At 48.0% G+C, this 24,451-nt stretch overlaps 3 protein-coding genes across 5 annotated transcripts; 1 reads left to right on the top strand and 2 right to left on the bottom strand.

Annotated features, from left to right (window-relative positions):
• Window positions 1–1,849: 1,849 nt before the first annotated feature.
• LOC136465038 (putative disease resistance protein RGA4) lies at window positions 1,850–2,443 on the bottom strand. The gene has a single exon (XM_066463937.1). The coding sequence runs from the start codon at window positions 2,372–2,374 to the stop codon at window positions 1,850–1,852; it is 525 nt and encodes a 174-aa protein (XP_066320034.1). The 5' UTR covers window positions 2,375–2,443.
• Window positions 2,444–4,502: 2,059 nt separating this feature from the next.
• On the top strand, window positions 4,503–11,575 carry LOC136462547 (receptor like protein 22-like). 3 transcript variants are annotated; one of them, XM_066461644.1, is made up of 3 exons: window positions 4,503–6,325; window positions 9,330–10,841; window positions 10,977–11,575. In XM_066461644.1, exons 1-3 carry the CDS (start codon window positions 4,624–4,626, stop codon window positions 11,180–11,182), a joined length of 3,420 nt encoding a protein of 1,139 aa, XP_066317741.1. In that variant the 5' UTR covers window positions 4,503–4,623; the 3' UTR covers window positions 11,183–11,575. The 3 variants fall into 3 exon arrangements, with proteins under 3 accessions (XP_066317741.1, XP_066317740.1, XP_066317742.1); XM_066461645.1 differs by having other exon boundaries at window positions 5,172–5,267; window positions 5,366–6,325; window positions 9,330–11,575; XM_066461643.1 differs by having other exon boundaries at window positions 9,330–11,575.
• A 5,782-nt stretch (window positions 11,576–17,357) lies between these two features.
• LOC136465036 (uncharacterized) lies at window positions 17,358–17,756 on the bottom strand. Its single transcript, XM_066463936.1, has one exon. It carries the CDS (start codon window positions 17,754–17,756, stop codon window positions 17,358–17,360), a length of 399 nt encoding a protein of 132 aa, XP_066320033.1.
• Window positions 17,757–24,451: the final 6,695 nt, after the last annotated feature.

The raw sequence follows: 24,451 nt of genomic DNA, 5'->3' as shown, positions 1-24,451 counted from the left end.
ATAACTAGTTTCAAAAATAGAAGATTACACATCTTACAAGACCCAACGAACTCGGTACCATGAAAAGCAAAGTAGCAAAGAGGAACCCGGACACGGCTAGGCTCTAGAACGACTACGTGTTCCAAATTGCTACTCGGTAGGACAAACCGCCCTCGGCTACACTATTTTCTTCAAAGGACGGGTGCAGCGCATCCAAGGCGGAAATCAATAGCACGGCGGGACAACATGGAGCAGAGAAGGCCGACAGGCATCTGTCTACCCAAGTCCGATGTGATGCTAGATATGATGCTGATCTGCACCGGACAGTCTCAGGGCAGGCGACGAGGATCAACCCAGAACTGCCAGATGAAGGATCGCATCCCACATCACAAGACTCCCTCTAACTACCGCCATGTACTTCCAAGTACGATGCTGCTGTGGGATTAGCCTACCTCTAATCCCTATCACAAGACTCCCTCCAGCTACAGCAAGACACACAAGAACTGCAAAATACGCCCGGGGGATGCTCTACTTCACAAACTACCATATTCATGACTACAGAGACTTCAGAACAAGCAACAAAACGCTCAATGAATCAAAACAGCACTCTAGGAGGGTATTTATAGACCGAAGGAGCGGTGCACATGGACCAGGAGCACCAACGAAATAAGCCTAACAAAGGACACAGTGAAAAGACAGAATTCAATGAAAGAGGACTCAGGCGTGAAGGAACAGTACCCAAGGACAAGCATATTCGAAAGGATATACCAACACTGTACAACTTGTGAACAAACAGCATTCACACTCAACCACCACCATACAACTACATCTGACAACAGCAGACTACCAGAGAATATGCCAAGACCCTGCATCCGAGTTCTTCCTGAACAAAACAACCCGAATATATGTTCGGGGGCTGCAACAGGAGAGGTATACAGTTCTTTCGAACAACTCAGATTCAAGACCCTCCAACTTTTTGTTCCAAATAGCAAGAGGCTCGGGGGCTACACTCAGCGAGTGCACTTTTTCCTTCAAAAAAGCGCACGTCACTCAGAAGACTTCTTCAGGACAGACGACTTCAAGGCCACACGATAAAAAGAACCTGGACATAGCTATATCTGAGCTCTTTTCGACAAAAAGAACTCGGACATAGCTAAATCTGAGCTCTTTTCGACAAAGAACCCGGGTATATGCTCGATAGCCCTTCAACAAAGAATCAGGGCGATTTCAAGAAAAGACCCTCAAGCTCCTTGTGCCAAACAGCAAGAGGCTCGGGGGCTACATCCAAATGGGAGTACTTTTTTCTTCAAAAAGGTACATACCACACGAAGATCTCACGAAGCGCTATGCGGTTTCGCTCAAGAAAGCACTCGGACGACACTTGTTCCTGCTCGACAAGACTTGAAGGAACAAGACGAGGCTTCCAGAACTCAACCATGAAGTGCTCGGGGGCTTGTTGGTGCGGGACCCATGGGATACCCCGCAAGGAAGGGAGAAGAACTAGTCTAACTAGGATTCTTCCCATGTAATCTTAGTAGTAGTATTATTCTGTAATCCTACTAGGAACTCTCATTGTAAACCGACTAGGACTCTGGCCTCCTGACTATATAAAGGAGGGCAGGGCTCCTTGGATCGGGAGTTCAGAGAACAATTGTACAACACAACACTTTACAATCAATCCAACGCAAAGGCTAACGCTGACTGGACGTAGGGCTATTACTCGATCAAAGATCGAGGGTCCGAACTAGGATAAATCGACTGTCTCTTGCATTAACCGTCGAGTTCTACATACGCTGAAGCCCGAACAAACTGCCCTGGGGACCCCCGTGGCAGGCTATCGGTGGTCAAACATCGACACTGCCCCATTCGCCTAAGCGAAATTACCGGAGTCAATAAGGATGGAATCAGTCTCATGCCACTGCTTGGGTGCTGGTGCTTGGTTTTGATAGTTGAATCCAAATGTATTCATTTCAGTCACAAGGACCTCAATGGTCTGCACAATCCTGCGAAGCTTGTTGCCCATTTTATTACTGAATGCAACGCGGTTGTGAGTAGGAAAGAGCTTCACTCCCTCGAAACCAAGCCTGCGGATGTGCCCCTTCTCCTTGGCTTCACGACGGAGCGCCTCGTAGTTGAACGCATCAAAGGCTTCATTCGCCTCATACGCCACCGTCTTGACCTCCTTGAGCCACGCCTTCACTCCTTCTCGGCGCCTCGCCTTCTCCTCGGCATCGGTGATGACGTCGAGGATGGTAGGCAGCTTGCGCATGAGGATCTTGTGCTGCTCCTCCATGCCCTCCATCACCTTGTACTGCTCCAGGAGGTAGCTGGACGCCTTCTCCTTCACTAGGGACAGCAGTGGCCCGACCACCATGCTGACTGCCACCTCCGCCATTGCACCCAGAGCACACAGCACACGAGTGCCGGAGTCGAGGAGGCAAGGTGAGGACGGAGAGAGGCTGAAGAGGAGATAATATGGTGGGAAAGGAGGACACTAAAGGTAGAAGAAACTTCAATGGTGCCTTTGTCAACAGCATTCCAGAGCCGTCGGGCTCTGAGCTTGACCTTCATTGTCACCGCCCACTCGCCATAGTTGGTGCGAGTCAGCGTTGGCCAACTGGTGCCGCTGATCTCCTGCACCGTGCGCACAACGACCTCCTGTCGTGGCTGGGCAGCCACAGCAGCGCCGCTGCTGTCGCCCATCTCTAAACCGTCCGTCATCACCAGCGGTTAGTCCGGCGACGACGCTTGTACGGCTCTGATACCACTAGTTGGCCCCTTGGATCTCCGGTACGGGTGAGCCGACCACTCACCAGCGTTGCTGACCACACACTATGGCTAGAGGTAGAAGAAGGGAGGGAGAACAGAGCACACACACAGTATAAGCACCAGCGTTGGCCGGAGCTCTGTAGATGAGATGGCAAAACTTACTGAGTTGCAGTGGGAAACTATATATACAACTCTACTCATCTAATCCTAGTACACAGACATATCAGGCTGTCATGCTGCTACAGTGACTAGATGTGACAGCAGGGCTAACTTTGGCGTCTTCCCCTGCTGTGGCTACAGTGCGGCAGGGGAGTCTTTCGGCGTCTGCCTCTGCAGCGGCTACAGTGAAGCAGCAGGGAGCTCTTTTTGACACCTGCCTCCTACCATGTGTTCACACAGGGGAGCAGCAAATTACATAACAACTATCAGTAGAATGCCTTTCAAGTTAACCTCATCCAAGTCCTCCAACAGCTCCTTCCACAACTCAAACTCTCTCAGGGAGAGGGCTTTTCTAAATTCTATCTGCCACTCCCCTTCTTCCCAACAATCAGCTACTGTACAGTCAGTGTCTATGACCATCCTGTACAGCTCCTCATAATATATCTGTCTGTAAGCCCATTCGAGCACGAAGCCACGTACTTAGCTCACCTCAGTTTGTTCTTGTTTTTGCTGTAGCAGTATGTCTGTCTGAATGTCTTTCAGAGTTTTTGCTCTGTAGTACGTCGTCAGCCAGTAGTAGCGCATTTGGTTCCTCTTTGTTTGCAGCTTGTTTTTAGTACACAAAAGTTTTTTTGTTTTTATTTTCAGCTTGTGGTTAGCTTCTACAGTGTGCTTGTCTTTTGTTTCAGACCTTGCTTATTTTGCTTCTACAGTGTGGTTTTAAGAAACTAGGGTTAATCTGTCACTAGTTGGCTTATGTGACCTTGATGATTAGAAGAGAGGTGCTCTGGTCTAGTTTGGCATGTGTGCCGCAACACGGTTACACGAACAGGCTCGAGTAGCCAGGTCATGGCATGAGTGGTGTGGCATCGATGTAGGTTTTGTAGCTCCAAACTCAAAACAAGAAAGGTAAGAGTATGCGGTGACGAAGAGTTGTCAACGGACAGAGGGAGAGAGTGAGAGGGAATAAAAAAAAGTTTGCTCTTAAATAAAGACTTAAACATAGAAAGTATAGATATACGTGTATATGTATACATACAGATATAGATTTGCAGCTTCTGAGCTAAGTATGTCAAGTTAGGGAATAGTCGGTCAAAATTAGGTCTAGCACCATTATTAGGTGTAAGCCCGTCTCAAACGCCATAAGCTTTTTGAAAAAAAAACATCAGAGGCGTTGAGACAACTACGGAGTATTATTGTGAATTTAGAAGCGGGAAAAGGCAACAGATATGATAGTTCCTCTGTGTATGAAAAGAGAAAACAAGACTTTGCCTCGGTGCCTGAAACTAAACCTTGACGATTGAAGTGATTTCTTTTAAAAATTGTAATACTCACAGCCAAAAACACAACAATTGAAAATCACATTCAAATTCGGATATAGTGATTCTATTTTCTATCACCAAATTAAGTGTACCTAAATATTGAGCGAACAGCCGCCGATTAGGACCTTATGAAGAAAAGGAAAGGGGCCATGCATGGAGTGATGATTAATGTTTCCACTGAGTGAAATTAAACAAAGAGAAAGTAATACACTAGTGGAGTGCTTTCAGCTCACGATCCACCACGCACATGAATGTGCAGCATGCCATTGTGGGTGTAATGCGCGTGCGATGACCGACGATGACTTGGAAACTTGAACAAGACTATCAACTTCAATTACAAATGCAAATATGCCATCCTTGTGTTACCAGCCAGACAGTAGCCTAGCATGCAAAAATGGCTTCCAGTTGCATTGGTTGGACGCCATTGCTGCTCTGTCTCGTACAGCTCCTCCACTTCCACACACATGCCGCCTCCGCCTCCGGTGTCCATCCTCACGGGCATGCCAACCTCACTCGCCACCACTCTGCTCCTTGGCTATGCCGTCCAGATCAGGCAAACACTCTGCTTACACTCAAGCAGTCTTTCAGCTTCCACCCAAACGGAAGGTTCCCACGCGACTTGGAGTCCACCACCACTCTTCCGTCGTGGAAACCTGGCACGGACTGCTGTCTCTGGGAGGGCGTTGGCTGCAGCAACTCCTCCTCAGGCCATCATGTCGTCACAGCTCTCGACCTCAGTGGGTTTCGATTGAACAGTGATGGAATTCACCCCGTGCTGTTTAATCTCACCTCCCTCAGGATGCTCGACCTGAGCATGAACAATTTTAGGGGATACGACATCCCATCAGTTGGTTTCGAGAGACTCAGTTCGCTTACCCACCTCAACCTCTCCACTTCAGCAATCAGCGGTCAGGTACCTATTGGCATTAGCAAACTCACAAACCTTGTCTCCTTGGATATTTCCGATCGTTCTATTGATATTGAAGACGCGGAAGATGATGACTACGATATCGATGCCATCTCCGTCGCAGATGATGGGTATGGCCTCTCAGTACCCTATTTCCACAACATAGTGGCAAATCTAAGCAATTTGAGAGAGCTTTACCTTGATTATGTGAGTATAAATTCGTCTGCAGAAGGTTGCTTCAAAGCTCTAGCTAAATCTGTGCCACATCTGCGGGTTCTTAGCTTGGGGTACTGTGACCTCCAAGGTGATATCAGCTCTCTCTCAAGGTTGAAGTCTCTAGCCGTGATCAACCTCAGCGGCAATTCTGATATCACCCCCGGTCCATTTCCTGAGTTTCTCATGAATTTTCCCAACTTAAGAGTGCTCCAACTATCTGGTATTAATCTTCAAGGGTGGTTTCCTCGAGGAATGTTTCGATCAGAAAATCTAAGGGTGCTCGACTTGTCCGGGAATTCAAATCTGTCTGGCCACCTGCCAAGCTTTTCTAATGCCGCTTCTTTAGAAACACTATGGATAGACTGGACCAACATTACCTATGTTAAATCAAGCTATTGTAGTGGTTTCAAAGCATTAACAGAATTGTCTATTGATGGAAAAATTATTTCCACGGATTTCCTCTATTCATTTGGTATGCTTGCATCCTTGCGCAGATTATTCGTGACACAACTAGATTCACCAAGACAATTTGAATCACTCTTTTCTTGGTTTGGAGGCATCAAGAACCTGAGAAGCTTGGAGTTCAACTCCTGCGACTTCTCCATGACAATACCTTCATCCATTGGAAATCTCAAAAACTTAACACGTTTAGTCATTTCTGAGAGCAACCTCACAACACAAACATTATCATCAATTACCAATATTATGAACCTAAAATTTCTCAAAATCGAGTGCTATGATGGCTTCTTTGCTATTCCATCTGCTATTGGGAATATGACTAACTTGGAAAGATTGCACATCCTGAGTTGTTGGAGTTCTCGGCCAATAGGCCCAATACCACATGAAGTTGGCGCACTGAAGAAGCTGGAATCACTTGTACTACGTTCTATGGGTCTTTCTGGCAGAATACCAAGTACAATTGCTAATTTGACTCAACTGACTGAGCTGCAGCTTGGAGGAAATTATCTCAGCGGTACGGTTAGCTCACTCGCTCATTTACACCTAGTTTTTTGTAAATAAAAGCTCACTCCGTACTATTTGGAACTCCTAAATTGCTCTTTTTGTTTGTGTTTCTTATACTGATTCTTCTGATCTTGTAATGAACTACAGTAATAGAGCCAGTGCATTGATGTAGAAATTTGGTTGTTTAAAACCTTATGAAATTTATATTGAATAGGTTTGAGTGTGAAAGGATAAACTAGGACTAAATTTCAATGTGCATCATTCATTGTTTTGCGTAGAATGTACTAATTCCTTATGCAAGCATAGTATCTCCTTGGAGGGGCAATGCATTATGTGCTACGGTGATTGCAAAGTGGAAGGGATTCAAGGGGTATAGCTATTGCATAATTTTTGGGGGGTTGGTCCAAAATGATTCCTTCTGTGATGCAAATAACCATGCAGTTAATTTATTAGGCCAATTCAATTTTTCAACCTGGAAACCGAATTGGGACAAACTGGCCCCCGCATCGCTCCTCCTTGGGGCGGAAACCTCAATCCCCAGCGCTGGTGCCCACATCACCTCCCTCCCCTGCCTCGCTGCCGCCCAAGCGGGTTGGGTCGCCAGAGGCTCGTGCGCCCGCGAGGATGGCAGTGGCAGTTTTTTTCTCCCGCAAAGTTGAGGTCCAAGCAAGCTCCAGTGACAGTGGTGGCGGCTCTTTTGGCTCCGGCGGGTGGATCCACTTTTCCCCCGGCCGGATCTGCGAGGGGCGGCCATATCCGGTGGGTTGGAGCTCGAGCCACAGAACCCGCATGGGTGGCGTGGAAGTTGCCCCAAGTGGCGGCCGGCGGCGCCTGGCTCATTGGCACGGAGGCCGCGCGGGTGGCGTGCCCGTGCCTTGCTTGCGAGCTCTAGACGCGGCAGCGCAGCAGCAAGCGGGTTGTGCGCGAGTTGGCCTGCAACACACGGTCACACATGGTGTGCGCGGTGGTCGATGACTCGGCCAACCGATGAGGCTTGGCATGGTGACGTGGATCTGGATGGTGTGGCGTTGGAGGCCAGATCTGCGTGTTGGTGGCCGAATCTTATAAGAAGCTGGAGAAGCATGGTGATGCTGCAACCTTCAGGTGGTGCTGCTTACTCCTGCAGGTGGTGCTGTTTCCGAGCAGCTGCGCGTCAATTTCGTGGTCTCCATTAAGTTCTTCGTGCCCCTGCTCTGTCTTGTGCCCTCAGTCTTCCGTTGAGGGTGCTCCCAGCTGATGGTGCGCAGCCTCGCTGCTGGCGTGACTGTGCCTCAGCTGCGTTCTACGGGGGTTGGTGGGTTGAGGTCAGGTTGAAAGCTCGGACGGCGACGCCTTTGGGCGCCGCTTCCTCCTTGGAGGCATCCACCCTGCCCAACCCTGCTGAGTTTCAATAGGTGAAAACCTAACCTATTTGTGGGCTGGCGATGGTGGTGTCGTTAGCGCCGTAACCTTCCTGAGGCATCGTCTTGTACATCTTGCATCGTGCTTAGTTCCTCGGCTGGTGGCGGCACCTAATTACATCTTGTTGAGAAGTTGGAGCTACTGTGTTAAGGTGTCAACGACCTCAACAACGATGACTCGTAGTTGTGATTAGTCGTGGACAGCGGATAGAACAAGGATCTTAGTACACTTCGTATTTGACCGTGCGTGGTAGCTGTTTGGTGCTTTGACGAGGTTTTTGTCTCATGGTTGATCTAAGCTTTCGAGATAAGGCTGAGGTCCTTTGTGGGACGATTTCCAGGCCCGGTTTCTTTTATAAACAGGATCAATTCTCCTCTTTTTACTAATATATGCGTCGAATGGTTTCAGATCTTTAAAAACCCGAATCAGAAACAACGGTCAGTATCATTTTGAAAATCAAATAAAAAATATACTGAATATATTCCCAATACCTCATAGGAGCTAATATTTTAAATAAATCTTAGCCTTTATTCTATAAAATACATAAAACATTTAAATGATTAATAATTAATTGAAATATTAGAGGAAGAAAAAAAGGAAAATTAAAGGCGGGAAATCTCGGCCCATAGTTCAGTGTTGGTCTCCTTCATTATCCTCATGTTTTTTTCGAAGGGAAAAATTCCACATTCTCCAAGAGTACCTAATATTTTCTTCCTAAAAACATAAAGTTTTACAACTCCTAAAAAAGTATTAAAAATAATAAAGAAGGCCATCTCCAAGGGTTTCTAATAATCCACTCCTAAAATATAGAAGACAATTTTACATCAGGAATCCTATACTATTTCTAAATTATCATAACCACTTTTATATATTCTTTCTCTATTGTACATTTGCATCTGGAACCCTTTCCTACTCTTTATTCTTTCCACGCCCTTCCACCTTCAGATTGACCGACAAACACGTTGGGTGAGAGAAGATACGCGTGACCCGGAAGCGCGTAACTTTATGCGGAACAGAGTGACTTTTCTCAAGTTCTAAAAGATTAGGAGGATGTATTAGGAGTTGTTGGAGAAAGATTTTTTCTCATCTTGGTAAAAACCAAGGATTAGGAATGGATTAGGCAACTCTTGGAGATGCTCTAAAACCGGGTAAACCACCTCGCTGAACTTTTAAAACCGTTCGTTTTACCTTGACCTGTTATAAGTGGTTTTCAAAGACGGTTTTATCTTTATCTTTTTTATTTATTTTGGCCGAATCTTTGAAAAAATCATAGTAAATTACAGAAAAATCATAAAATAAAAAAATTCCAATTTTGTTGGACTCCACATGAGTAGATCTACACACAGTGAACATATAATATGATATGCTTTAGTACAAATTTTTTTGTTATAGCTTTGGATCTATGCTTTTCTATAATTAATTCATAGCTGCAGTTTCTATAATCCAATTGTGGTGAAATTTTTATGTTGGGCTAATTATTATATGTTTGAATTGTAGTAAAAATTTCATACTCATTGGATCATGTATAACTTAGTTATAGATTTATTTAGGTGTATACTTGTAAAAAGTATTTAGAAATCCACAGTGTAACTAAATTTATTTTCTTTGTGCAGGAGAAATCCCAACATCTCTTTTCACTCTTCCAGCTCTAGGCTACTTAGATCTTTCAGCAAACCAACTTTCTGGTCCCATAAATGAATTCGATGCTGCATCTTCATGCTTGAAGAATGTATACTTGAAAATGAATAATCTGACAGGGCAAATCCCCCGGTCATTGTTGGTACTCCCAAATTTGAAGGATCTCGAAATTGATGGCAACAACTTAATGGGCTCAGTGGATCTTGCGTCACTATGGGGGAAGAACCTCACTTCTTTATTTCTATCATACAATAAGCTGACTGTAATAGAAGGGGAAGGTATTAATAATTCTTTATCCACCTATCCCTATCAGCTTGTGAAGCTAGGTCTTGCTAGTTGCAATATGATAAAAATACCAAAGTTAATAATGCATGCCAAGCACATGATTCTTCTAGACCTTTCAAGTAATAAAATCAGCGGGGATATACCAAGTTGGATATGGAATTATGACCTCATGGTGATAAAGCTTTCACACAACATGTTCACTGGCATGAAACTCAATTCATATGTTATCCCATTCAGTAATACCTTGGGCTATTTCAATCTTAGCTCCAACAGACTTCAAGGACTGATTCCTTTGCCAAGTTCATCAGCTGAAATATTGGATTATTCAAATAATAGTTTCTCCTCCCTTCTTCCAAACTTCACATTATACCTTAGCTCCACTGTGTATCTTAAGTTGTCACACAATAATATAAATGGTTATTTACCAGATTCAATTTGTCATTCACCTTTGGGACTCCTCGACTTGTCGTATAACAACTTTAGCGGACTATTACCACGATGCTTGATGGAAAATAGTCTGAGCATAATAAATTTGAGGGAGAATCAATTCAAAGGGATGCTACCTTCCAATATTCCAAATGGATGTCCTGTCCAGACAATAGATTTGAATGGCAATAAGATTGAAGGTCAGCTTCCAAGGACACTCAATAATTGCACTGACTTAGAGGTCCTTGACCTCGGAAGGAATGAAATAGCAGATACTTTTCCATCCTGGCTAGGGGGGCTTTTGAATCTTCGTGTACTTGTCTTGAGATCCAACAAGTTCCATGGTTCAATAGGTCATCTTGAAGATGAAAAATATAGAGAACACTTCTCAAGCTTGCAAATCATTGATCTGGCCTCAAACAATTTCTCTGGAAAATTGCATCCACAATGGTTTGAAAATTTGAAATCAATGAGGCAGGATAACAATAGTGGAGATATCATATATCATCCAAACATATCATCGGAACTTTACCAAGACTCTATCACAATATCATACAAAGGGTTCACCATGACCTTTGAAAGGATCTTAACTACCTTAACTGCAATAGACATATCAGACAATGCACTGGAAGGAAATATTCCTACTTTGATTGGAAATCTGCTTTCACTGCATGTACTAAACATGTCTCATAATGCCTTCACTGGACAAATTCCACCCCAACTTGGTAGCATAACTGCTCTGGAGTCCCTGGACCTGTCTTCCAACATGCTATCAGGTGAGATTCCGCAAGAGTTAACTGATCTCACTTTCCTTAGCACCTTGAATTTGAGCAATAACCAATTGGATGGAAGAATACCACAATCACATCAATTCGACACGTTCCAAGAGAGTTCATTTGATGGCAATGCAGGACTCTGTGGACCCCCTCTATCCAAAAAATGTGGCCCTTCGGATATTCCAAGTGAAACACATCTGAAAAACTCCTCTCATGGTGTCGATGTTGTTTTGTTTCTCTTTGTTGGTGTGGGCTTTGGAGTGGGATTTGCAGCAGCTATTCTATTGAAACTGGATTATTGGATCAGCAGGTGGTTCCATATTTTCAGGATTCTATGTTGACTTGAAGGTGCCTGATTGCTATAAAGGAGGTGCAATATGTCATGCACAAACAACTTGGTGGTACTGCATATTCTACGGTACCTAATTATACAGTATGGTTTAGGCTATCCTTAGCACATCAAGGTAAGTGTTAGTTGTTTTGTGTATGTAATCTTGTGGAACCTAGGTTTGTTTGGCACCTTGGCTTACTAGTACTTGCTGGTCTTGTTACTATATGTTATCAGTGATCATTGCTCATAAAAGTGGTGTCGCACAGATAACATGTACACATTTTGTCAATGTCCACAAGAAACTGCTACTTCGTCAGTGACTTTTGCTCCAAATACCTATTATGAACTAAGTGCATGTGTTTCCTTTTCCATATTCCTTTACAATGACGGCAGATTGGGCCTGCATACCACTCACCAAATACTGTAAAAGATGTATATATAACTAGGATTGGTGAGAGAAAAAGTATCCCGGGTGTGTCATTAGGCTTGTGGCAACACCCAGAAGAGAGTATGCTATATCATCCGTGAATGTCAGTCAAGATTATGCTACTAGTACTTTTCAAAAAAACAAGAGCATTGGCGTGCAGTAATGGCTTGCAAGATAGAAGTGGGTTCGGTGGGAAACAGTACATACTGCAAAACCCCAGCAGGATTCCCACGGGGATCCTGCTCCTGGATGGCACATGTTTTCCTTTCTTCTCGAGTAACAATGTAACATGATGTATGAAGTGTATATTAGCCTTTCCGACACGGCTATAGAGTCTGTCATTTATATGGGTTGATTGTGAATACTCACAATATGACATTTGCTCCTAGTACAGAGCATTGGCGTGCAGTAGAGTACTCAGAATATGAAAGTTCAACGGAGTTTCTTTCTCATATTCAGTGTAAGAAAAGCATTCAGTGTATGAACCACAAGATCTCTCAACAGGCCTTTGTATGAAGTAGGGAGTCCAGGAACTGCCATTGACACTCAGAAGAATGTATTTTCCTTGTAACACTCAAGTATGTTCTTGGTACTACACTGTACTAATGCAAAACCATACATGCCATCCTCCCGACATGCAGTTTATTCCTCAGCGAAAGACACGCCTAAACTAAGGGTCAACACGAAAAATGCCTAAACTAAGGTTCAACACGAAAATTAGTACAGGGGCAGATTCGTCCAGATTTTAGGAGAAATAAAGAGAAAGAAGAAAAAAGCAAAAATGGTAAAGAAAACAAGAAGAAATGTGTTGGCTGCTATTTTTACGAAAACAATGTTTCGGATGCTAGTTTTGCGAAGGGTATTGTATGGGCTACTAAAAATGCAATTTTCTCGCCATTGATAGCATGTATATGTAAAAAAAGAAAGGAAAAAAGAATATGCATCCCCCGACAGGAGGGGCACTCCAGGCACATAGCCACGAGTGGCTAGGATGGCGCCGGTCATTAGGGGGCTCATAGCCCAGATTAGCCTTGCATTTGATATTTCCTTAAAATAGAGTGTTTAGACCTTGAATTCAGGAGGAAGGATAAATATCCTGCAACAGTGATTGAATGAATCAAGCAGAGCAACATTTTTTGTTGCTAGGCTTCGCCTGAAGCCCCAGTGTTCTCTCTCTCACTCGCTGCGCCGTGGTCACCAGGGCGCCTTCTCGCTGCCGCTTGCCTAAGCCTCTCCCTCTCCTCTTCCATCCCTACAATCTCCGCAACAACCCTGGCAGGATCTCGGATCCTATGAATCTGGTATCAGCTATGTCAGGTGATGACACGACCATGCATGATCCAGCCCAAGGCGCCGCCCACCATCTCTGCGCCACCGGCTGCGTCCTCCGCACCCGCGTCCGATCCCGTGGCCATGGCAATCGTGTACCTAGAACGCCCCATCGCCGACATCTCCGCGCGCCTCTCCCACATCGAATCCCACCCACCGCCGCCACCATCGTCCGCCGCCACCTTCCCGCTAGTTTTCCCCTATGGGTTGCAGGGCTATAGCACAACGGCCCTGTCGATGCCGGCTATTCCCCCTACCATCCCGCCGCACACCACCCTTTCACCCACAATCGCCCCACTGCCCATCCACCAAATCCGCATGCCACATTCTCCATCACCGATCCCCTCCTTCGCCATGCCTTCGGCAAGCGCCCCTATGTTCAGGACCGTAGACGCTCCCGTCTTCACCATCGGCTCGGTCTCCACGAAAACAACCCATGGCCACCCCCCCGTCCTCGATCGGTGGGCCGAGCCACCATTACCTACAGGACGTGGGTTCCCCCCCCCCCTCGGGGTAGGTGCAGAATGCTAATTCCCATATAGTGTCAGCTGTGGCAGAACCGCCTGAAGTAACACACTCACGGAGGCACTCGTCTTCCGCTAGACACTAAGCACCCCGGAAGGGAGCTACATCGATAGTTCCATCGGGCACACCCCAAGGGAGAACCCGAATAATCCACATTTTTCATCCAGAATCCAATAATGAGAACGAGCTTACAATACTTAGTCCATTTCATACAACAAGAGTTCTTGAAAATAAATTATTACAATACCAGAGTTCAGAGTACGGAAATTAAACAGTGGAATTAAAATAAACATCTATCGATAAGATACAAGGATCCATCTGTGCCCACCAGAAGAATCCTTCACTCAAAAGCCATCCTTAAGCTACACCTGCAACAGGGGTAAATAAACCCTGAGTACATAATGTACTCGCAAGACTTACCCGACTAGTGGGAATAGTTTCCCGACTCCAAAGGATATGATAGGCTTTATGGCTTGCTGGTTTTCTTTTAGCGGAAAGCATTACTAATCGTGAATACTTATGTGTTCATTTTATTAGCGGTCATGATTGGTTCATTAGCTAGCCATTCTAGGTAAGCACCTGTTCTACTTTCAAGCATGGGTTGAGCAATCAGATCGTTTCATCATCCTTCATCTTCCAGTTCTTACTATGGTGCTAGATCATAGTCATGTCGTACCACATCACGCGGAGATTCGTGAACTAATGTATCCCAGCTAGGTACCCCGAAACACACGCCCCACTTGTACCCTAGGCACAAGCAAGATCAACCTACCACTCTCCTATCATGGGTCTAGGTCCCCGTCCAAACTTGAACTCCAAGCCCCTGCTCCTGAGTCCCGGACTCAGTGCGGTGCTTAGACCTCCACCATCCCCGCCTCCAATCAGTCTATCCAGAAAGATCCAAAACCCATGACAAGAAAGTGACAAGTCTTCCCGCTCCCATAAGCAAGTATGTACTCAGGATAATAAGTGTGTGACCTGACTACCATCCATAGCAACAAACGGTCCTTAACCGACACGGAAAGGGAAAATAGTGTAACCAAGTTATGCCCCGTTGGCCGCGGGACACAACCTATTACACCCACTAATACACATACCATATCCCTGCCCGGTCTCCATTTTCCTTTCACCATTTTATTATGAGAGCAGTAATAATAATCACCTACTATGAGTAACGGCAGGTTACTCACATTACCGATAAACCTAAGCATAGCAGCTACTCGACCTCAGCTAGAAGGACTCATAGGTAGGTATATCTATGCATGTAGTTTCAACAATAAGCCTGTAACGTAAATGCACATCACCTATATATATCTAGTGATTATTTAAAATAAGGGTTATGCACCGAGGCTTGCCTTGGGCAGGCGGATTGTCAGCTATGTCAGTCGCCGATGGCTCCGAGGCTTCCTCCTGTATGAGGACCTCCTCCTCATACTCCTCAATCACCTCCTCGTATTCCTGCTCTCCGGCGGTCACAAACTCCACCAACGCATTCTCTACATGCATGCAATGATGATGTAACATTTAACATTTTTGCAACAGCAGCTCTTAAATTAAGAATATATTCACTAAGCTGCTAAGCTAACTCTGATGACTAAGGTGCTAAGCTACCCATCTTTTCCATTAAATAGGTATGAAACATTCAAGTATTATCTTAGCAACAAAAATGCATTTCTCACTTTATTTATGATTTCATATATACTAAAACAAGGAGTACTTAGCTATCATATTTCTCAACCTATTCTAAGGCTACAAACATTATAGTGAGCACATAATAATATAATGAACCTACTGTAAAAATTTCATGGTCAAATCTATCACCAATTTGCCACAAAAATTCCTACAAATACGAATCTAAATAATACTAAACACTCGCAATTGATTTAATTGGCCTCAGCATCAACTCAGACCTGCATAATCTAATCATACCATCCGATAGACAATATTTTTAGGAGCCTACCAAAATTTATCTCGCAATTTTTGGACACCCAAGTGAATTGGTATTAATTTCCAAAGTTTAGCTCAAAACTGAAATCAAAAGCTATTGTTATTTCTCTACGAAAAAGATAAACCAATTCTAGGCCAACGCGGCCCACGCACGAAATCGGCCCACGACGGGGATGCTCGCGCGTGTCGGCATCTTCGCAAAAACACCCTTGAGCTACCAGTAATTCAACCTGAGGTCAGCAACACTATTCCTACAGACTGCTCCTATGCAAATAAGTCCTTACCCTTTCTCTCCTTTACAATGGCCCGGTCCTTTGGCCACCCCTGCGCGCACCGGCGCGGTGGCGATGGCATTGGACGGCCACGCCGGCCAGCTGGGACCCATGCTGGCTCCACTAACAGGCCGACCCCCGTCTACAACCCTAGCGCCTACACTAGCCTAGGTTATAGGAGCGGCGGAGCTCGCGGAAGTGGTGACCACGGCGCGCAGCCATGCACGACAGTGGCGCGGCCATGCCAGCCACCCTAAGCCACCGTGGGGTGAATTAGCTAGCGCTATAGCATCACTATCTTACCCTAGTTGCGGCTGTGGTGGTGGTTTGGCCGGAGGTTCCTCGAATTGGGCTGGCCACATGCGGGTGGTGGGATGCGGCGGCGCTCTGAGACGGCGCTGCCATGTTAGTGGCTACGGCGAGGCGGAGAGGTGTATGTGGTGGCACAGGGAGAAGTGGGGATGGAGGCTAAACTAGAGGCGTAGCAGGATTGGCCTAGAACGGTGAGCTGGAGGCTGCCCCTGGCCGTGGCCTTACGTGGCCTAAAATGGCGCGACGGAGAGGAAGCTCCCAGATTGGGGCTCGTCGTGATGCAAATCAAAGCGGTGAGGTGGTGGTTGAGATGCTGGTGACCGGGCGCACCCACGAGAGCGAAAAATTGATGGGCGGTGCTCGCGCTCGGGCACTCAGTGGCCGCGATGTGACCGCGGCAGGCAGAGGTGCAGCAGGGGAAAATACGGCGGCAACAGTGGCGTGGCTATGCGCCCTGGCGGGATGTGTATGTCGTGACCGAGTGCTTCCATCCAAGGCGCAAATGACGAGCGTGTCCTCCACAACCGGCCATGTGCGCGCAGGAGATGGGCAGGCGTGGCATGGCCCACGCGGCCGCAGCACCATTAAGGCGAGGCGACGACACGAGTGCAATGGGAGCACCCCACGTGCACGCCGGCAACGCGCGGCAGCAGCACAGCGAGCAGCGATGAGGCGGCCCGCAGCAAAACACGATGAGTGGTAGCGAGGCAGAGCGGCCGCGGCGAGCAGCAACACAGCAGCGGGGCAGCACGGCGGCCAGGGCAGGGGACTTACATAGCGGCGGCACTGCGCGGGCCGGCTGACCGGCCACGGCGGCCAACCGAGAATGGTCAGTGCGGGCGCACGGGTGTCCAACGCGGCAACGTCGTAGCTTGGGAACGCGATGATCGCGCCCACGCAAGGGAAGCGACCGAAGACGTGTCGTGCGTGCTTTTTAAATGTTCACAAAAATTAAACCGCTGATCCCATTCCAAAACCACCTATGCCATCACCTTGACGGTACATTAGGCCACTAAAACAACCCGTAACAAAATTTACCCAACATCGCAATGTCTAGCTCACGAAAAGTTCATGAAATCTTCTAAGTGTTGAATGACTTTCTATTTCTAGTTGCATTTCCAAACCCTTAGAAATATAAGCTAGCAACATTATTTACCAACACCAAGTATTTTATTGTCATCTACAAAGTTTGCACTTCCAACTTTATTTAAGTGTTGCATATATGTTCTACACTCATGACATGTTTTACTAGATGATTAATGGTGTAACACTGAGGGTGTTACAACTCTTCCCCCTTAAACAAAATCTCATCCCAAGATTTCGTGTGCCTAGTGTGGAAAAAGAGGTAAGAAATAAATTTCGATTTAAAATAATTACCTCAATGAACTAGAAAGAAGATGGGGATAATGCTTTGAGATATAGCTTTCTTGCTCCCAAGTTGCTTCATCCTCCGAGTGATTTTGCCACTGAACTTTATAGAACTTCACCACCTTGTTTCTAGTCACTCTTTCTTTTTCATCTAAGATCTTGACGGGATACTCGATATAGGACAAGTCAGGCTGGAGGGGAAGTCCTTCAATTTCCATAGCTTCACCAGGAACTCGCAAACATTTCTTCAGCTGAGAAACATGGAAGACATTGTGGACTGCTGACAAGATATCTGGGAGCTGGATACGATAAGCAACAGAACCACACCAGGCCAAAATCTTGTAAGGTCCAACATAGCGAGGAGCTAATTTCCCACGGACACCAAACTGATGCACACCCTTCATGGGAGACACCTTAAGATACACATAGTCACCAACTTCAAATTGCAAAGGCCTTCTCCTCTTATCGGCATAAGTTTTCTGATGATTCTCAGCTGCTTTCAAGTGACTCTGAATAATGCTAACTTGCTCTCAAGCCACCTTGATAAAATCAGGTCCAAAATATCCGCGGTCACCCACTTCAGCCTAGTTAAGCGGGATTCTACATTTCTTTCCATACAGAGCTTCAAAAGGTGCCATACGAATACTTTCTTGATAGCTATTATTGTAAGAAAACTCAGCTAAGTTCAGGCATTCGTCCCACTTCTCAGGAAAAGAGATGACACAAGCCCTCAACATATCTTCAAGTACGTGATTTACCCTTTCTGTTTGCCCATCCGTCTGCGGATGATAAGCTGAACTTCAGAGGAGACGAGTACCAAGACATTTCTGGAGTTGCTCCCAGAAGCGAGAGACAAAGACTGACCCCCTATCAGAGACGATAGTAAGAGGAACTCCATGATTAATGGTGTAACACTGAGGGTGTTACATCAGCCCCAATGCTCATTCAGCATTCCGCAACCTGGCGTGCCCCCGTACATTGGCGCTCCAGAGGCCCCAACACCTGGCGCAGGGTCGGGCATGGCCCCTCCTCGCTTCTACAAGCTGAATTTCTCCACCTTCGATGGCTTTGAGGATCCCCTCAATTGGCTCAACTGTTGTGAGTAGTTTTTCCAGGGCCAACGCACCTTGGCCTCAGATCATGTCTGGCTCGCCTCCTACCACCTGGTCGGCACGGCCCAGACTTGGTACTACGCGCTAGAGCAAGATGAGGGCATGCCCAGCTGGGAACACTTCAAGCAGCTCTGCAATCTTTGCTTCGGGCCGGCTGTCTGAGCTCACCCGTATACCCTTCCTGTCCATGGTCCAGGAATACTCTGATCACTAAAATGCGGTGTTGTGCCATGCCCGCAACTTGTCGCCGCTCTAGAAGGCAAAGCTGTATGTGGGCGAACTACCGGAGTACATCGGGTGGACGTCAAGCTATAGGAGCCGCAAGACCTCCAGATAGTGATGCATCTTGCGCGGCCAAGCGAACGTCATGCCACGACCTCCCTTCTAGTGCCTGCCCAGCGTGCCACTCCGCCACCGCAGTGACCGACACCGGCTCTTCCTACACCATTGTGCCCAGCTAGCGGAATCACCACGGTGCCAGGTGCTGGGCTAGCTTTGCCCGTGCCCCCTCCCATGCCCACCTTTCTGGCACCGCCTTGCGCTTTTCGCCATCTCACACCGGCAGAGATGCTGGAACGTTGACGACAAGGGCTCTACTACAATTACGATGACGCTTATGTTCGCGGGCACCAATGCCAGTGGCTCTTATTCTTGGAGGCAGTCGACTACCTCGATGATGATGTTCCCACGGAGGTCACGACCATCGCGGCATTCCCTAACGAGGCCGCTGACCCTGCGTCGGCTGAGGCTGTAGCCACTCAACCGATCATCTCCCTCCATGCGATTTCTGGCATCCGCACGGAGGATATGATGCACATCCATGTCTACATCCACATGCACTACCTCCTCACACTCCTTGACTCCAGCTCGACACACAACTTCATCAATGCCGGGGTCATGCGCTAACTCTAGCTGTCCATGTCGGCCAACCCCACCATGCGTATGCCGTGGCCATGGCCATTGGCACTGAGGTGTTCTCCATCAGCTGTTTTAGCATCAACTTGGGGGCTTCGACGTGATCTTCGGCGTTGACTTCCTGCGCACCCTTGGGCTGATCCACTAGGATTTCAAGGACCTATGCATGGCCTTCACGTGAGGGTCTCGGTGCATCCTCTAGAAGGGCATAGGCTCCCCCACGATGACATCCACGAGCTAGCTGCCCGCGTGGTTGCTGCAGCGCCCAGTCACCCACTCCTGCACTGGCTACTGCTCTAGTTCGGCGAGATGTCCTCGAAGGGCCGCATGGCCTACCCCCGGTGCAGCCCTATGATCATCGCATCCATTTGCTACCCAAGACCGCACCGGTCGCTATCTGGCCCTAACACTACCCACAACTCTAGAAGGATGAGCTATGCTCACCCAGGCATCATCAGGCCCAGCACGTCGCCCTTCTCCACCCTCATCCTCCTGGTGCGCAAGGCCGATGACACATGGCACTTATGCATCGACTACTGTGCCCTTAAAGACAAGACTTCAAAGGAAAAAAAATCCTGATCTCGGTGGTCGATGAGCTCCATGGCGTGCGCTTCTTCACCAAGCTCGACTTCTGCTTTGGCTACCACCAGGTGCACATGCATGTGCTGACATCGAGAAGACGGTGTTCCAAACGCATCATGGCCACTTCGAATTTCTCATGATGCCATTCGGGCTCTCCAACATGTCGGCCACCTTCTAGGCCCTCATGAACGTCTTACTTCGCCCCTTCCTACGCAGGTTCGTCCTTGTGTTCTTCAATGACATACAGATCTTCAACTCATCGTGGACTGAGCACCTATAGCACGTCCACATCATCCTCGATGCGCTCTAGGTGCACCACCTCCACCTCAAGCGGTCAAAGTGTTCTTTTGGAGCCCCTTTGGTCGCTTATCTCGGCCACGCCATCTCCGCGAATGGCGTCACGATGGACAGCAACAAGGTGGACACCCTCACCACATGGCTGGTGCCATGCTCGGCCCGTAGCCTACACAGGTTACTCAGCCTCGTCGGCTACTACCGCAAGTTCATCCGTGACTTTGGCATCATCGCGGCATCCCTAACCAGGCTACTGTGCAAGGACTCCATCACCTGGTCTGACGAGGCCAATGCAGCATTCTAGGCACTGAAGCACGCCTTGTCCACCAGCCTTGTCCTCCAGATGCTAGTCTTTGACAAGCCGTTCATCATCAATTATGACGCCTCCGATGCAGGGTTTGGCGATGTACTCCACCAGGACGACGGACCGCTCGCCTTCTTCAGCCGGCCATTTGCTGCACGCCACCTCAAGCTGGTGACCTATGAGCATGAGTTGATCAGCCTTGTGCAGACCGTTTGCCACTGGAGGCCGTACCTTTGGGGACGTCGCTTCCTCATCCACATGAATCGCTTTAGCTTGAAGATCTTGCTCGACTAGCGCCTCTCTACCATGTCGTAGCACCAGTGGATCAGCAAGCTATTCGGGTTTGATTTCACGGTGGAGTACCGCCCGGGATGGTTGAACACGGTGGCCGACATGATGTCCTGTCGTGATGCTAACGCCCCAGCCTACATTGATGGCTCAGCCCATGTGCTATCTAGGCCATCCTTTCGCCTCCTCGATGACATATATGCTGCCACGTCTACCACCAAAGATGGCCGCCGTCTCCTTCAGCAGCTCTGGGACAGTGACCTTAGTGAGCTGTGCACGTCACCGACGGCCTGCTCCTCCACAGTTCGTGCATCTACGTTTTGGATCATGCTGACCTACGCCACCAAGTCCTCATCTTGGAGCACACGGTCATCCACGAGGGCGTCCAGAAGACCCTCTAGCGCCTCCGGGTGACTTCTTCATATCCCTAACTTCGTGCGAACCTACAGCACCGGTCAATGCAACAAGATGGAGACCTTATAGATGGTAGGGTTCCTGCATCCCCTCAACGTGTCGTCCTAGGTGTGAGCCAGCATCTTGATGGACTTCATCGAGGGCCTGCCCAAGGTCCATGGCAAGTTCGTCATCCTCACCATACTTGACTGCTTCTCCAAGTATGCACACTTCATCGCCCTCGGCCACCCCTACACCACCGCCTCTGTCGCCCACGCCTTCTTTGAGGGGGTGGTCCTCCTGCATAGCTTTGCCTCCTCAATCGTCAGCGACCGGGACCCGTTCTTCATAGGCCACATTTTGTGTGACCTCTTCAAGATGGTGGGCACCACACTACACATGAGTAAGGCCTTCCATCCTCAAATGGATAGCCAGTCGGAGGTTGTCAACAAGGTGCTTGCCATGAACCTTTGCTGCGTTACTGGCGATCAGCCTCGGCCGTGGGTCGATTGGCTGTCATGGGCAGAGTATTGCTACAGCACATCATTCCACGCCGCCCTTTGTGCCAATCCTTTTGAGGTGGTCTATGGCCGGTCGCCCCCGCTGCTGTTGCCATACAAGCTAGGCACTGCCAAGATGGACAAAGTTGACGTCCTCCTCCGTGAGCGGGATGACTTCCTGGCCAAGGTCCGAGAACGCCTTCTCCAAGCATAGCAGTTGTCCAAGCAGCACTACGATGCCAATCACTGCAAGTTGGAGTTTGCGGTGGGTTGTGGCTGTGCCTCCTTCTCCACACGATGCACTCCCTCAAGCCCCACTCCAAGGGGAAACTTGACCCTCACTATGCCAGTCCGTTCTAGGTGCTGGAACACATCGGACAGGTCACCTACCGACTTTAGCTTCTAGAAGACGCCTGGCTCCACGATGTCTTCCACGTTGGGCTGCTCATGCCCCACAAAGGTGATCCTCCTGCCGCGCCGGTGCCACTACTACCGCCCATGCTAGACGGCCGCCTTCTGCTAGCCCTAGAGCATGCCCTGCGTGCCCAAATGCGATAGAGAGCGTGGCATGTCCTCATTCAGTTGCATGGCATGTCCAATGATGATTCCACCTAGGAATAGCTCCAAGCCTTCAAGGACCTCTACCATGACTTTCAGCTCAAGGATGAGCTATTTGAGGAGGCAAGGAGAGATGTTATGACTGGCATACACTACTCCAGGCGCAGATTGAGCCACGAGTGGCTAGGATGGCGCCGGTCATTAGGGGGCTAATAGCCCATATTAGCCTTTCATTTGATATTTCCTTAAAATAGAGTGTTTAGACCTTGAATTCAGGATCTGATAGTTGGTTGTTTAGGAAGGATAAATATCCTGCAACAGTGATTGAATGAATCAAGCAGAGCAACATTTCTGCTTGCTAAGCTTCGCCTGAAGCCCATGCATTCTCTCTCTTGCTCACCGCACTATGGTCACCACGGCACCTTCTCGCCGCCGCTTGCCTAAGCCTTGCCCTCTCCTCTTCCATCCCTACAACACAGCAACTCTGGTAGGATCTCGGATCCTACTAGGAGGCATCTAGTAGTACAGCCCTAACCCCACTTCCCCTCTCCTCCTAGGCTAGCCCACTAGACACACAGAGTTTAGCCTAGGCTCCCATTGCTCTCCCACCGATAGCCGAGTCCCGCCGACCTCCTCACTCTCAGTTGTTGATGTGTGGGCCAGCCCTATCATCCCTAACCTTCCACTGCTCCCTTCTCTCTGGTGGAACCAAGCACGAGCTCGCTGCCGAGATGGATGCCCTGACCCCTTCCTGCCCCATCCCCGCACTCGCCGCGCATCATGACCGTGTCATGCCCCTCCTTTTTTTCCCCTCCTAACGCGATCAGCGCCCTACCCTCACCCCCAGCTAGTCAAGGCTGCCACTGGCGGGCACCCTAGCTCTGCGGCCCTTCCCTCCTCCCTCGCCTCCTCCCCTATAAAAGTCATGAAAGCCCTAGTTTGGTTTTGGCTAATTGATGAAATCTAGTGTACTAACCTTATGCTCTAATTGTGTATTTGAGGTAGGTTGGTCCAAGTCCAAGATGTGGAGCTAGATGGCACTCATGGTAATGGAGGTGGTGAAAAGATGGTGAATCAAGTGCTCCAACTTGGAAAAGAAGAAAGAGAAAAACAAAATGGGCTCAAGGCAAAAGTATTTGTAATAGGGCCATTTTGTTTTAATTTGCCCATCAAGACACTATAGAGAGTGTGAACGGGTTAAGGATTGATAGCCTACTATGAAGAGGGGAGAAATTCATTGTGAAATGCAGTTATCAAAGTGCCACTAGAATTTCTAACTCATTGCATATGCATTTAGATACTAGTTACCTATGATACCCTTGCAAAATGATTTGGAAAATGCTAACACATGTGCACCAGTGTTGATGAGTACACTTTGGTGTTGGCACATGAGAGCAAGGGAGAAGAGATCGTGCTTGAAATAGAGCAAAGGGAGATGAAGTAGGGGCGTTAGACCCTGGCTGGCCTAGGTGTCGACCTATACGCCGCTGGTTCGATGGCTAACCCTAGCCACGCACTGTTCCTACATGAGCTCCAGACTCAGGCATCGGACTCTTAGCCCTGGGTCTAGAAGATCCTCAGCAAAGAGGGTTTGGAAGCTCTGAACCCTGGTGCTTGGTCCGTCGGCTGCGTTGGACCTGAGTCCGATGGTTTTGAGCGGTTTTGGAGCTCTCGGTGTAGTTTTCGTAGGGTGTCAGACCAAGGCACTTTGGTCCGGTTGGTTTAGCTGTACTCAGTCTGACATGATTTTACCTCTTGGCATGTTTATCGGAAAGCGTTGGACTGTAGTGCTCTTTGGTCCGGCAGCAGTACTATGCTGATCTGACGGTTGCTCCACGTGCGGGATCAAGTGACTGTTGGGGCATGGCAACAGTCGAGTGTTTGACTGGGACACATGGCGGTTTAGCAGTGGGTGCGGCTGAGCGTTGGACCCAAGCTCCATGGACCGATAGCCCTGTTTTCCAGGTCGGGAGCTCGGTCCTACGATCGGTTTAGGGGGCAATGGCTATTTCGTGGCTTGCCCCTCTATTTAAGCCTGTTGGCCAGCTCAGGCTCTCTCTCTTGGCCATCTTCACAACTGATACAACCTTGTGAGCCTAGCCATTCACCTCTCACTCACTTCCTTTGATTTGTTCATCATTTAGTGAGATTTG

The sequence above is a fragment of the Miscanthus floridulus genome, chromosome 7, assembly GCF_019320115.1.
Source record: "Miscanthus floridulus cultivar M001 chromosome 7, ASM1932011v1, whole genome shotgun sequence".
Classification (NCBI taxonomy): domain Eukaryota; kingdom Viridiplantae; phylum Streptophyta; class Magnoliopsida; order Poales; family Poaceae; genus Miscanthus; species Miscanthus floridulus.
The sequence above is the reverse complement of the archived record's forward strand: the minus strand, read 5'-3'. Positions and strand labels throughout refer to the sequence as shown.